This window comes from Schistosoma mansoni, chromosome 4 (genome assembly GCF_000237925.1).
Source record: "Schistosoma mansoni strain Puerto Rico chromosome 4, complete genome".
Taxonomy (NCBI): Eukaryota; Metazoa; Platyhelminthes; class Trematoda; order Strigeidida; family Schistosomatidae; genus Schistosoma; species Schistosoma mansoni.
This window is the reverse complement of record NC_031498.1, coordinates 21,005,737-21,020,649: the sequence shown is the minus strand read 5'-3', so window position 1 is coordinate 21,020,649 and position 14,913 is coordinate 21,005,737. Positions and strand designations below refer to the sequence as shown.

General features: G+C 34.8%; 1 protein-coding gene across 1 annotated transcript in view; it reads right to left on the bottom strand.

The window, feature by feature from the left end:
• Smp_130890 (putative transient receptor potential cation channel,subfamily m, member) overlaps positions 1-14,913 on the bottom strand; it is a gene marked incomplete at both ends in the record, with an annotated part of 85,187 nt that overhangs the window by 43,580 nt on the left and 26,694 nt on the right. Inside the window, 8 exons of the mRNA XM_018797169.1 lie at positions 811-917; positions 3,724-3,825; positions 4,764-4,989; positions 5,438-5,538; positions 7,470-7,582; positions 10,385-10,798; positions 12,321-13,046; positions 14,328-14,486. Of these exons, the coding sequence (XP_018652237.1) occupies positions 811-917; positions 3,724-3,825; positions 4,764-4,989; positions 5,438-5,538; positions 7,470-7,582; positions 10,385-10,798; positions 12,321-13,046; positions 14,328-14,486 (1,948 nt within the window). The remainder of the gene's footprint in view (positions 1-810; positions 918-3,723; positions 3,826-4,763; positions 4,990-5,437; positions 5,539-7,469; positions 7,583-10,384; positions 10,799-12,320; positions 13,047-14,327; positions 14,487-14,913) is intronic.

Sequence of the window (14,913 nt, the reverse complement as noted above, 5' to 3'; positions counted from 1 at the left end):
AGTATTTTACGTAAACAACTGTTTGTAAATACTTTTACCTTCTTGACGATGGATGTAGAAGTTCTCCAAGTTTCAGCTCCGTACAGTAGGACTATCTTGACGTCTGTATTGAGGATTCTGACTTTTGTATTGTCTGACAGTTGTTTTGAGTTCCATATGTTCTTCAATTGTAGGAATGCAGCCCTTGCTTTGCCAATCCTCACCTTTACGTCTGCATCCGATCCTCCTTGCTCATCAATGATGCTTCCCAGGTAGGTGAATGTTTCCACCTCTTCCACAGTTTCGCCATCGAGTGTGATTGGGTTAGTGCTCTCTGTGTTGTATTTGAGAATCTTGCATTTTCCTTTGTGTATGTTGAGGTCTATTGAAGCAGAGACTGCTGCTACATTTGTTGTCTTCATCTGTATTTGTTCGTGTGTATGCGATAGGAGGGCTAGGTCATCTGCGAAGTCCATGAGATCTGCATTATATTTCATGCTTCTTCTCAGATGTCGACGTTTTCGTAATCCAGTCAATCACCAGAAGGAAGAGGAAGGGGAAGAATAGACAGCTGTCTTCCATGCGCGAGTCTGCAATGTAGTCCGTCGTATGAGTTTTGGATAATGTTGACAATCTTCTCAGGAACTCCAGATCTCAGCTGAACCATCATTAAATACGTAGAAGCACCATACGACCGTTTCGTCCTAGTATGTGACTCCTCATCATGACTAGTTCATGATTTATACTATGAAAGTTCTACAATCTTCACAAATCCCTCTTTACTAAAAATAATTTCAAAAATTTATTTCATTAGTCAGACAAATAATTTACCTTGTTCCTAATGTAATTGGTTTATCTAAATGAATTGATTGACGTTGAGGTTTAACCAACTTTTCAACTTCCGTTCGTGATTTATTTTCATCTTGATCAATTTTTGTCTTTAGTAAAAAAGAAACGATATTAGTATGTAAGAATATACACAGAATAACGAATAACAGAGGTTTAAGTTAGTTAGGAAGGTATTAAACAGACATTATTTCTCCAAAAAATTGTTCTTTTTAGCCACCATCAAAGTATTATCTTCTGATATGCTTGTGGATGCTTTAAATAAACATACTGTAATGATGATAGTAACTGTATTTAGTTGTCTATTTGTGTACTGTCGTAACATATCCATTCTCATTATTACATGAATATATTCAATCATTTTAAAAGTATCATGTGACGATGTAGCTCAGGTATCTGAATGTTTAATTTCCAACTTTTCAATTTAAAACCTGAAGTCATATATGTGTACACTAGTCTGGAAAAAGCATAATATATTATTTGGCTTCATATAAACAATAAAGCTTTCTACAGTTGAAATCATCAGTCATTTGAAGCTAGACCACCATGGAAAACCTGGAAGCACTAGGCGTCCGTTTCTTCCTATTGTCAGACTCTTCAGCAGTGCGCATCCACGATCCCACCTCGTGAGATTCGAACCCAGAACCTATCAGTCTCGCGCGCGAGCGCTTAACCGATAGACCACTGAGCCGACATCCACCGGTGTTAATGTTTAACTTCCACGAAATTGAGCAACCATTCACCATTGTCTTCAGTGAGTTGATATCTCACAACAGACCTGGTTGAACTCCACTGGTCACTGCTTCTCACTTGAACTCCAGGAAATATCTCATGAAGTCAGTCCCACAATAGGACGAAACGGCCGTCCAGTGCTTCTAGGTTTTCCATGGTGGTCTAGCTTCAATTGACTCATGATTTCAACTATATAAAATTACTAAAATCTCCACAAAACCCCCTTCTGGTAACAAAGTTTTCTGTTTATTAAATAAACCTGAAAATGATTTTTGAATAACTGATGGATTTATTCTTATGGCCAAAGTACTCAATAGTTATCTAGTTTGTAACAGAATACTTGTCGATAATTGCAGAAAGTGCAGTATAAGTTTTTACATCACATTTCATTACAACATTCGAACGTAATTTTTCAGTCACTTTTTCCAAAATTATTTACTCTAAATAGTTTCAACATTATTAACAGTTCATGTGTTGAATTACATATGTTATCTCTTCTTATATGTAAAACAACAGTCAGAGCTCTGAGTCTATTTTGTTTAATGTAAGGAGTGAAGTATATCTAAAGAAGTAATTGAAATTCTTATGTTTCTTATATTGGACACTAAAACCGAAATTTTCTAATAGGTCTGTAGAGTTCTTAGATATTTGAAATCTCCAACTTTGAATGAGTTATTAAACGGAAATGTGACTGAGAGGTATATTAAAAACCTTCAAAGTTGGTTTAGTACCCCACAAATGCATCAGTATTCTCAAAATTGACCAAAATAAGTGATACAATTATTGACAAGTTAGGCTTCAAATTGGTTTTCAACATACAGTATTAAGTAATGCAGAAATATTTAAACTTAAGAGGTGTTAATGGATTACTTTGACTTTCTGTGGCACTTCCTAGTAATAAACATTAAGGAATCCATAAGGAATAGAACTAGCAGACATCGTATGGCTAAGGCTTCAATAAACCTTGGTATATGCCTTTTTACACTTTTGTCCTATACCACAAAAGCCTAGTTAAGATCAATCTTATGACTTATTTCAACTGTGTTTGACAATAGAGGATGATGAATGTTTATCCTCTACTCTTAATAGGTCATCTGATTTTATTTGTTTCTGCAACCATTTAGGTACATGTTCACGCACCCTAATTTTCAGATCACGATTACTCCTCCTAATGTATGTTTGGCCACACACATTTAAATTGGTAAACACAACGGGATGTGACGCAATCATTTTCATGGATTTTAGGTTTTCAATGAAGCATGAACCTTATTCATTCCTTGATAATGACCTTTTTTGCGTTATAAGTTTTGTTAATAACTGATTTCAGTCTTTGTTTTAATAAAAGGCTGTTTGAATCACCTCTAAATGATAAGGTGATATAGACAGGATTTTTTTTCTGCCAAGTATATTGTAGATCTCACTATACCATGAACTTTCCATCTACTTATGAATTTAAGGGGATAACCATTTTCCATTAATGTTTTGTTTAATAAACTAACATCACCATCAATAGCATTCTTTGTGCAAATACGATCAAGCCTGTTAATTAGGCGCCTCATCACATAGTTCTGATAATCTTCGTCTCCTTATTACACTATCGAAGTTTATCAAAGGAAACAATATTGTCAATATTTATACAATAAGAATTTACAATATTATATACATACATACACGATATATTACCGAGTAATTTGAATATGAGTTGGCTTCTACTACATTTAAATGATGATTTCATTAAACTTAAATAATAGGTATTTCTAGTTTTCGTAAGTGTTAGTCTTATGGTTGTGGACGGAGTAGTTTAATGAGGAAAACCAATTTATTGTTCAATGCAATATTAAGAAGCACTTTCTTGAAGTATGTAAACCATACACTAAATACATTATTTGGACATACGCCTTTAGCTGTCCTTAACATGCTTCATTATTCTTTCAATTCTACTGTTATTACAATCACTTTCTGTTTATATCCCTGTTCGCTTCATTTTGATCTTCTCAATCTTATACTGCATTCCACTTCTCGTCAGTGTTACATGCTACTTATATTTGTTAACGTAAGTAGGATACACTACATTATAATTAACTCAGTAGTGTTATTTGCACAAGATGAGATACTATGAAAGTTTTTCTCAAACACAAAACTGATCTATTCAACTAATACACTTACTTGACCGATAGGTGAATTACCACTTTCAAATGAAGTTGAATATTTTATGAATTGTGGAATAATAAAGGGGATAGATATTCCCATTATAATAGCAGGAACTAGCTGGAGAAAAAAAGGCATGAAATAATAAGTTAGTTTAATACTACTACTAATAATAATAATAATGTTAATGATGATAGCTTTACTGGATATTATCAATTCTGTTACAGTAAGAGACATTCAGCATGAATGATACATGAAGGAAACAAATTTACGTTATTGTAATCATCGAAAAAATATTGTCTACACATCTTTTTTCTATAGGTATTATCTACCATCCATCATAAATCATGAAAGTTCTCAGTGGAATAACGGATCACGACGTATGACAGTATATCAAGGATTACTTACGCCTGTTACCCCTCGTCGAGGAGCATAGACCGACCACCATTATTCTTCATCCAACCCTGTCCTGGGCAATACTTTCCAGTTCTTTGCAGTTAACATTCATCCTTTTCATATCTGCCTCTATTTTCTGGCTTAATGTGTTCTTTGGCCTTCCTCTTTTCCTCTTCTCTTCCGGATTCCAAGTTAGCGATTGCCTGGTAATGCAGTTTGTTGATTTCCTTAATGTATGTCCGATCCACTTCCAACGTCTTTTCCTAATTTCCTCTTCAGCTGGGAGCTGATAGTCTATAGCTCTTCTAGAATTACTGCCAGTCCCAAGCCCGAGTAATGGAGGAGGGTTGGACATGGGGTTAGCGACCCCATCCCATAGAAAACTAGCTCGCTAAAAAAAACGCTAAAAATATATCAAGGATGCCTTTGATATAATGTACCCAGCAGCATACGTATACGCATAAGGTAATCAATGAATTTAATCTGACCAGCCGATCTATCTTCTGCTAATATTCAGTAGTAACTGACTAAGTTGAGTCAAAACATAAAACAGTAATTTCATTGAATTAAAAAAAATCATTCAATAGAATTTTTATCAACTGAAAAACTGATGAAAGTGTTCTTAATAAGTAATGTATATGTTCATTGTCCAAAAAACTAACTTGTATCCATGTATTTTTAGGTGATAAACGCCCTGACCAAACACCTGATAGTAAATCTTGACAACATGGATTTGCCATAAATCGTATGCATTTTCCACGTGCAGCCAAACGTATCACCGAAGTATTTCCATAGAATTCTAATTTTCTATATAAAAGAATCAAAGTACGTGCCCGATCTTCCTGATAGCACTCTTCAAGCACTTGATCAGCTTTATCTTCAAAAGATCTAAATAAAGAGTGCAAATAAGGTAAAGAAATAAAACCATGTTATAAGTACGGAGTTGTGAAGATTGTTAAACTTTTGGTTGAGATCATGAATCGATCAATGTTAGACCACCATTAAAATCCTAGAAGCACTGGACAGCCGTTTCATCCTACTACGGGACTCTTGAGCAGTGCACATCCACGATCCCGCGCGCAGCAATTCAAACCCAGGATCTATACCTGAACAAATATAGTGTGATCTTACCAGAAAATACGGTTTATTCTGTGATTCAAAAGAATCTCAAAAATTTAACACAATAAAACGTTATAAGCTTGGACTAGAATAAATATAATTAACACAACAAAAATATTAAAACAATATCACAATTTATAGACGGAATTTACTGAAGGAACAGCTGGATAAGCATTAATTCATAGGTATTGCAAAATTGTTTGTTAAGTTCACTTACCGAGCATTCTCTTCATACTCTTCTTTATTTGCAACATCATCTGACTTTTGTCCTAATTCAGCAATTATAATCGATAAAACCAATGCAGCTGCAATCGGCTCCTACAAAGGTAATAAGCAGGTAATGATATATTTGTGACCATGGAATTCAGTTTGATAGGTTTATATTTGAAATGTAAAATTTGTTTAAATACTAGGTCAGTCAGTTTATTGAATGTCTTGTTATTCTACTATTCTTTTACAATACCCCTTGAATCCTTTTTATCTTATTTAATAGACTGTCTTCACTCAAATGGCAAAATTATAGTTGAAAGTGTGATATCTTTCATGTTATTCACTTGGTGACTGCATTTCTACCGCATGCAAACGATTATAAACGTTCAATCAAAATATCAAATAATCAGATGAATGATTCATTTTGTATTTTTTTTGTTTAAATCTTCCCCAATTGATGTTTACGATTGCAATTGATCAATCTCTTATTGATATATGTGCATCCTTTACGGATTGTCTCGATATCATCACAAGCATTATAAGCAGGATGTAGTTAAATCCAGCTGACGAGTTCCAAATCGGACGAAACGCGCATCCTGGATTTCACTGGTAACTATCATCCATCTTTGCTTATAAGTCAGGTGAATGATTGAAAATATATCTGAAGGTTTTTAACCCGTTTGATTACATTGTATATAACTGAGATATTACCACTATAAAATGAAGTCATTTATTGATTGATATTTCTGACTCGTTGCAACAAATTGAAAGATATCATTATTAATAATGGGTTGATCTGTCACACTGTTGATATTTAGTACCGAATTTCCCTCAGCTTTTAATAGAATATATGCGTCCTGTTCGGACTGACTCGATATATCTATTCTGTGACAACGTATCTAGAGTAATTGACATATGGCTATCAGTGGAGTTCAAAATCCGCGTTTTGTCCTATTTGGGACTCCCCAGCTGAGTGTACTTTCATCTTTGTATTGAAATCAAATCTTATCGTGCACATCAAAACTAGGATCGAGATACATTTCGCTGAAATAAGACAAAATGCTCATCCTGGATTTATATCCTAGTTATAGAAAATCTTTTTAGTGATTGACAAAGAATAAATTAACTTTTTAACACCATCGACATTTAAAAAAATGTAAACAGTTAAAATATAAACAATGCAATTGAGTAGTAAGAACAGAATGGAGTTCTTGTTGATATCGACCATTAGATTCTCTGAATTGCATGAGCTGAACAAAAACCAGGTCCATTTTACTATATTTTATAGACTAAGTGTAGTTTTTCTACCAAATGACTACTTTGAAATTAACTTAGCGAATTATCCAGTTTACAGTACATTATCTTCACATTCTTTCATGAACTTTTCAGTTTTCTTCATGGGCTTGTTCGTTTGTAGCTACTAAGGTATGTTTTGGACAGATCTGTGGATTTTTAGTACACACACAATAATTACTTAATATACTTAGTCTAAATGAGAATCAAAGGAGATAATAACTGAGACAAGAAATAGTTTGTCAAACATTTACTTTCTCTCTATTTGCTTCTTAACAACATTTCTTCTTGATGACCGATCTTTGTTAAAGAATTTGGTGATTAAGCGGAAACCCCGATATTACTATTACTTATAACTTGAATAAATTTTGGATGATGGCAAGTAGTGGGGTTCAGGTTTCTTCGTTTGTTCCATGAACAATTAATTAACTATTTGTTTCTTCACTCCAGAGACTGTAAAGTTCGATTCTGGACATCAACAGTAAGAAAACACAAATCCTTACAAGTAGGAGTAAATACCATAGCTACTAAATAAAGTATTTATTTATCATGATACATTAAGCAAATGAATAATACGCTATCATTTGAAGCTTTGGATACTGCGTTCGATATTGAACCTAAGGATCATCAATCGGATGAAGACAAGTTCAACTGTTAATGTTGTAATGAAATAAAAATTGTTTACCAAAATCCAAAATAAATTTTTAAAAAAATAAATGAAAATTTGGGATTTTCCTTTTTCTCACCTTCTCTTGATTCCAAAATATTTCAGCCATTTCAAATCTTCCAAGTAATATACACATCATCATTAACTCTCTAGCTGGTCTATCAAATTTTACTGTACTAGTATGTCTAAAATCTAAAAGTAAAATTAATTTAAATGGAAAGTTCATCATCATCATCATCATCATCATGCTCAACAAAGACAAACGAAGATGTGAATAAATACTTATCCAATAGAGTTGAATAACTACGAAGTGAATATTGTATATTGGAATTGAATTGTTGTTAATAATTTTAATTAACTGGAATTATTCATAATATTACTTAATTAAACACATAAATATTGGTACAATGAAGCACCAGATATATATGCGCCACACAAATCCCATTTGATTTGTGTGAGGGCTGTGATAATGCCCGGGTACCCAAACCGAAACAGGTTGTTTTCTTAGGGGGCCACATCCGGAGCCTTTGACCTAAGGGTCTGATCCACAAGGCAGTGGAGCATCGTAAGGAAATGAAGTCCCACGGTAGCCGGTGACCAACGATCGATTCATAAGCCATTTGTTACCTCAGGATACTGGAGCCCATGTGCATCATTGGTTTGGAATCAGGGTTTTCCAACTCCCCCAGGTGGACTTTCCGTGTTCACCAACCCAGTTTCAGCGCCGGACATTCGCTTTTCGTCCTCTCAATTTCGTAAACAACCGTAATGCCACGAGAATGCAGTGAGTAGGACTTCCTTGGTAGTGGTTGTATACCCCACTCTCGGCCGTACCAAGGCATTTGTAGTCGGAATTATTCATAAATGTCTATTGTAATACAGTTGAACTGTAGAATTGAAAACATGAATGTAGCAAATGTTAGTGCTTGAAATGAAATCTACTAAACGGATGAAAGCATAATTGAAAGTATTAAGTATGATATATTTACTGAAGACATAACATATCGCTCTTAGACCTAATCAACAAACTAATAAAACTTGTTCATCATTTTAATTATTTCATATAAGTACATGATGATACTGACTATTGAAAATGACATTGTTGGGAAGAAAAATGTTATGAGTATCAAATATAGATGGATAGTGGCTAACAGTGGAATCCAGGACGCGCGTTCCATCTCATTTGGGACTCGTCAGCTGGATGAACTTGCATCTCAGAGTTGATTTTCACTTTGGGACCCAAACCCAGTACTGTTCGCTTCAAACGCCATCGCGTTATCCACTTAGCTACTGAGTAGCTTCTCGGCTCTCTGAGCTAATATTATCTGTAGTATCAAATATTTGCTTGCATTTAAATTATGATAAAGATTTAAGTATAATTTTTTCATTGTCATAGGTAAATGCTATCAAGTTTAGTACATAATATTAGCTGATAAACATACATTTTGAAAATCGTTTTGAGCAAGGTATAACAATTGCCTCTACATCTTTCTAATATTTTGTTTATAATGAAATATTCAGTTTAATGTACAGCCTGGACACATTTCTATTTATTGTATGTATATTATTCTCTTATTAAATGTGATAATACCTACGGTGAGACAGTATGCGGCGCATGTTACTTACTTCTCTGAAGAGAAGTGGCTTACACTGAGTCACCAATCGTCAGAAAACCTAGTTTTTCTACTCATTGGGATATTACAAATATATTAATTTACATATTGCTGTGGTTTACATTACAAACTGAATCTGGCTCGACGATCAGTGAAAAATAGAAATTAGTTGACAGTTATTTCATCTTAGTGTAGGAATCCTACATGTGCGTTGGTCTCCATAACAGATATTGATTTATTATTAGGCGTTTCAATGGATTTCAGTGTTTTTAAAAATTTAGTATATGATTACATGTTACTGAATTAATTAATAGTAGTTTGCATTTTTGGCATTATTTTCCAAAAGTTCACATTGCATCTCAGTACACGAACCATTAAATGTTTATTCCCTTAACAAAATTTATGAATACAAACTTACTAGCAAGTTTGGATGGCTTCAACTCCTCAAGTCCTGTAAAAGTTTCAATGAAATCAATGTTTATAAAGTTATTCACAATCATTAATGTTTAAACAATAAAAAAATAATTCTGAAAATTTTAAATTTGTAAAATGTTTCTGTATTAACAATTATATTTGGTGTCGGCCCATGTATTTACAGTGCAAATCTATTCCTATAATCGTCTTGATCGCCCAAAAAGCGTGAGTTATGCAAGACTAATAATAGGAATCGTAGAGGGAAATCGATTATGAATTCAGAGGTCTTGAGCGCTGTTAGAGGTATGGAGGCAGTTATCATTTCCCGGTTGCCCACACTGTGGAAGGGTTCTTCTAAAGGTACCTGGAAAGGGAATTGGGCTAGAGTCAGTCTTAGTGACCTGAGAGAGCGACCGCAGTAATCAAGGGACAACTGCATGAGACCAGTCACACACGACCTTTTTGTGGGTAATCTTTGTGTTAGCTCAGTACTCGTTGAGGCCTTACCGCTGGAGACTGAGATTCATAGGATATGGTGAGTTGTACATTTTTAGGGTCGACCTTTTCTAACCACATCCTTCCTTTGAAGGAAACCAGGATCGCCATTATGCTGGTTTCCTGAGGGAAATACTTTACTAGCGTCACATCTCCGTACAGTCAGTAGTGCGACTCCGCCCTCGGACCTTGAGTTTGCTGCTTTTAGTCTAAACATCCTTCAACCGACCTATCTGGCATGTTAAGACCTTGAGGAATGATTGGTTCATCACGATAGGCAAGCCCGACCACCACGTCAAGATAGAAGCAACGGTCGGGGTGTAAGTTGTATAAAGACTGTCGATTAAACCTTCACTATTCACGAATATCTAGCACATTATTTGGAGAAAACAATCTGTTAGTTTATAGAAGCACTAAACTAAAACTGTTCAAGGAAATTATTCAAAATATTATGATAATTTTCTTAACTTACGTTCAGCTTTAGCTTGACCAGTTAAACGTTCCATAATTGTGAATTTTTCTTGGGCTATTCTATGCCTTCGCTTGCGTTCTTTTTCACGTTTACGTTCTAATGTTTGTCGTTCAATCTCTCTTAAACGTAGACGTGCTTTCTCGGGATCAGTTAATGGATGTAAAATGGAATGTGCAACACGTTGAACAGGAAATTTATTATTTCTGTTAGATGATATTTGTTTACTAAGAGTTGTTGTCTGACATATACTACTGATCGATTGATCATGAGATCCAGTCACATTCTGAGGCTGTTGTTGATAATGAAGATGATCGCTAGTTTGATCATCAATAATAGTCGGATCAGTGACAACAGATACTTCTGTTTTGCTCGACTGAATTGAAGAATGAGATTGAACTATGATATTGACTGTAGCTACAGTATAATATGGAATAAAATAAGTGAAACTATAGTAGTTCATACGACACATACTTTACGTCTTTCAGAAGCTATCTGAAAGTTATCGATGAGCTAGTTAACTTACAGTTTCCTAACTTTGTCAACAATATCTTCTCTATGACGAATTTTTATGCAGACAACAGTCATATACTACTGATGAGCGAGCATTTTTCCCAAAGATAACTTACGAATTTCATGTTTAATAAGAATATAACATTAGTTACTTCCTATAACTGATAAATTTGTATGATTCATGATCTTATTTACTGAGCTGAAATTTATTAATTTCTATCGATTTATTGGATTTTAAAGTCGTCTGATATGCGCCCATTCCAACGCTTTCCGTCGAACCTATTTTCAAAAAAGGTAGGAGATATGACTGAATCAGAGAGCAAATATCAGTCAGTGTGGAAATCAATCTGTATGATATTGCTAATAAGCATTCACACAGTACGTTATTAATTAACTAGCGTTAAATCAAGAACAAACAAGACAAGCCAGACACTGAGATTCACAGAAGAACAGACGGGTAGAATACTTTGACATACTCTTGAATAGAGCAGTTCCATTGAATCTACCGCACACCGAAGCAGCGCCTACAGACCTCCTATAGATATCACTCCACCAACGATCGAAGAAACCAGGATGGCCATCAGGCAAATTGAGAGCGGGAAAACAGCAGGACCTGACAATATACCAGCTGAAGTTCTATTCAAAAAGATTTGGGAGGAAGAATAAGTGCCGATGGACTGGGAAGAAGGATACTTCATCATGATATCAACGAAAGGAGATCTGAGCAAATGTGAGAACTACAGAGGCATCACAGTACTATCGGTACCAGAAAAGGTTTTCAACAGAGTGTTGTTGAATCGAATGGAAGATTCGGTATTCGCCTAAATTCGAAACTAGCACGATGGCTTTCATACGGATCGGTCGTGTACTGGTTGGATCGTGACCAAATATTAAGTTCTTGGGGTATGAAAAAGCATTCGACACTGTAGATAGAACATTATGAAACCTTATTAGGGACTATAGTGTACCTGAGAAGATTGTCACCATCATACGGATTACACTGCAAAGTCACGAATGAAAGGTAGCTAATAGATTGTAATTCAGAAAATAACTTTTCTTCGATAGACTAGTTTTGGTTAGTTCAATTTTGACTGATCAATGCAAACTCAGTAATTTTGGACGTTTCCTTTGGAAGTTATTAAATTATATCCGATAACTTTCTATTTGGAATAAAATATACTCCCGAAGAATTTAATTTACGATGTTGTTGATTTTGAATGAGTACACTAATTCTTTTAGTCTCCGTAGTCATATTTTAGGAGGCAACTACATTATCATCACAGATAATACATACAGTACAATTATAAACAATGATTAGCTATAATCTCTAAGTCATGTTCCATATTACCAACAATTTGTCTTAGTATACAGAATAATCCTTTAATTAAAGATCGAATCATCATCATCATCAACAACATCCTCTTACCGTTTTCTTGATATGATGAAATCAAGCCATTTGAATTACCCGAAAGCTTCTTTTCATTTGTAATACAAAATGATCTATCTGGAAAACTATCTTCTTGAGCTTTTGGTACGAAATTATGTGTATCATTAGAATGTTGTGATGTAGTGATAAGACGTTTTTTACCCATTATTGTACCATTCATTACACCATTTTGATCATTTTCATAATTATCAGAATATGAATAATAGTCATTTTGATAATAATAATTCCTACTGTTATTCGTGCCAACTATTGGCTTGACAATATATCTTCGTCTATTAATTGATGATGATGATACTTGGACGTTATTATTCACTGCTGATTTTTTTGATCTACTACTTCTATCATCACTAAACTCTCTTTTTGTATCAGCGCTAACTGATCTACGAGACTTTGTTTGATGTCGTGATGATTTGATTAATTTTGTTTCGGATGAATTATTCGATGATGTATAACTTGTAATATCTTCTGTATCTTCAGATTTTTCATTGGCACGTTGTTGATTTAATTTTTGCTTTGATTTGCCATTCTTTTCGGGTTTTCTGCTGTGTTTATGAGATTGAGACATTTGTTCAGACTGAACGGTGTTTCCTTCATGGTCAACATTATGATCCTCAGATTTTTCAGCATCAGATTTTTCATCGACATTGAATGATAACGGTATAGGTTCAACAGCTTTCAGTGTTGATGTTGATGTGATTATTTTGCCTTTTATGTTAATTTAATGAGAAAAATACATTTTAAATAAGTTTAAATGTTTCGTAAATCAACTGAATATCCAATAATTGCCTAGGATACTTTGGATAGTTAACTTTTTTTATATAGGTGATAGACTGCGTCTGACAATCGAATTCAGAACGCACGTTTCGTCTTACTTGGGACTTGTCAACTTGATGCTAGAATTGACATTTACTTTGGGATTTGGACCCAGTACTTTGCATTTCAGAAGTCAGAAACGTTCTCCACTCAGTTACTGAGGTTGAGTGGCACTGTAGTTAGGTTGTCGCGACTAAATAAAGACAATCCAAAAGGGTTATAAATACTCTAACTAAGAATGATCGAAATTGAGTCAACAATATCGACAATCGGATGACTCAAAAACGCTTATAAATGTTCAGGTAATAAATAATGTCTCTTTTAGTAAAAAGAATGAAAAAGTGATACCGAACACCCCCTATTATGTTAAGTTTAGTCAATGCTCTTTTAATTGTTGAACGATACCGTACTCAAATAAACCGAAAATCCATACTTCTAATTACATCGCTAAACGACAAATAGTCGTTTTCTCTGAAAGTTTATACTGTTTCTTACAAAACCTTCTTTTGTAATCTTCAACTACTTAGTATCACTAACTTTCGTAAATAACAATCAAGTTTATGTTTTTTTGAGAGATCGAATGTTCGCCGACGCGAAAAGGACTTTATTCATATTTAAGCAAAGATGGATGGTGGCTAGCAGTGGAATCCAGGACGCGCGTTTCGTCCTATTTGGGACTCGTCAACTGGATGTACCTGTATCTCAGAGTTGATGTTCACTCTGGGACTCGAACCCAGTACCCTCGCTCCGAACGCCACCGCGTTATCCACTCGGCCACTGAGTCCTGATAGCCATTTGCTTGTGCGATGGGGTGAATTTGCCAATATGCCAATTAGAGACTGACCAGTTGCAGTCCTAACACATCTATGGGAAGATTCAAACAAACAATACTAAGTGAATTTAAACTTCACCCCATCGCACAAGCAAGTGGCTATCAGGACTCAGTGGCCGAGTGGACAACGCGATGGCGTTCGGAGCGAGGGTACTGGGTTCGAGTCCCAGAGTGAACATCAACTCTGAGATACAGGTACATCCAGTTGACGAGTCCCAAATAGGACGAAACGCGCGTCCTGGATTCCACTGCTAGCCACTATCCATCTTTAATTACAAAAATGATTTTCTTTTTATTACTTATAATCTATACAATGATATAATCTATAAATAATTGATAACCTGGTTGTTTTTCATAATCATCATATAAATTATCATTAGTTGCTTCATCATCACTTGATTCACAATAACCATGTTCTACAACTGAATGTTGAAAACGTTTTGATAAATAAAATGGATGATAAAAATCTCCTAATAAATTTTTAATAATTCTACCAATATCTCTAAGCATAACCCAATCCATTTTATAAATTCTAGAACTTTTCCATAATTGTTGTAATAATCTTGATTTATAATCCTAAAATATAAATAAACGTTAATAAGAAATGATAATAATAAAAGTAATATGTAAGAATTTTAATAGTTGAGATCATGAATCGATCAATGTTAGACTACCATTGAAATTCTGGAAGCACTGGACGGCCGTCTCGCCCTAGTATGGGACTTCTGAACAGCGCACACCCACAACCCCACACACGAGACTCGAACCCGACACAGTGGTCCAGAGGCTAAGTGTTCGCTCACGAAACCGAATGCCCTGGGTTCAAATCCTGCGTTCATAGTCGTGGGTGAGCACTGCTCAGGATTCCCATATTAGGACAAGACGACCGTACAGTGATTCATGGTTTTCAATGGTGGTCTAACATTT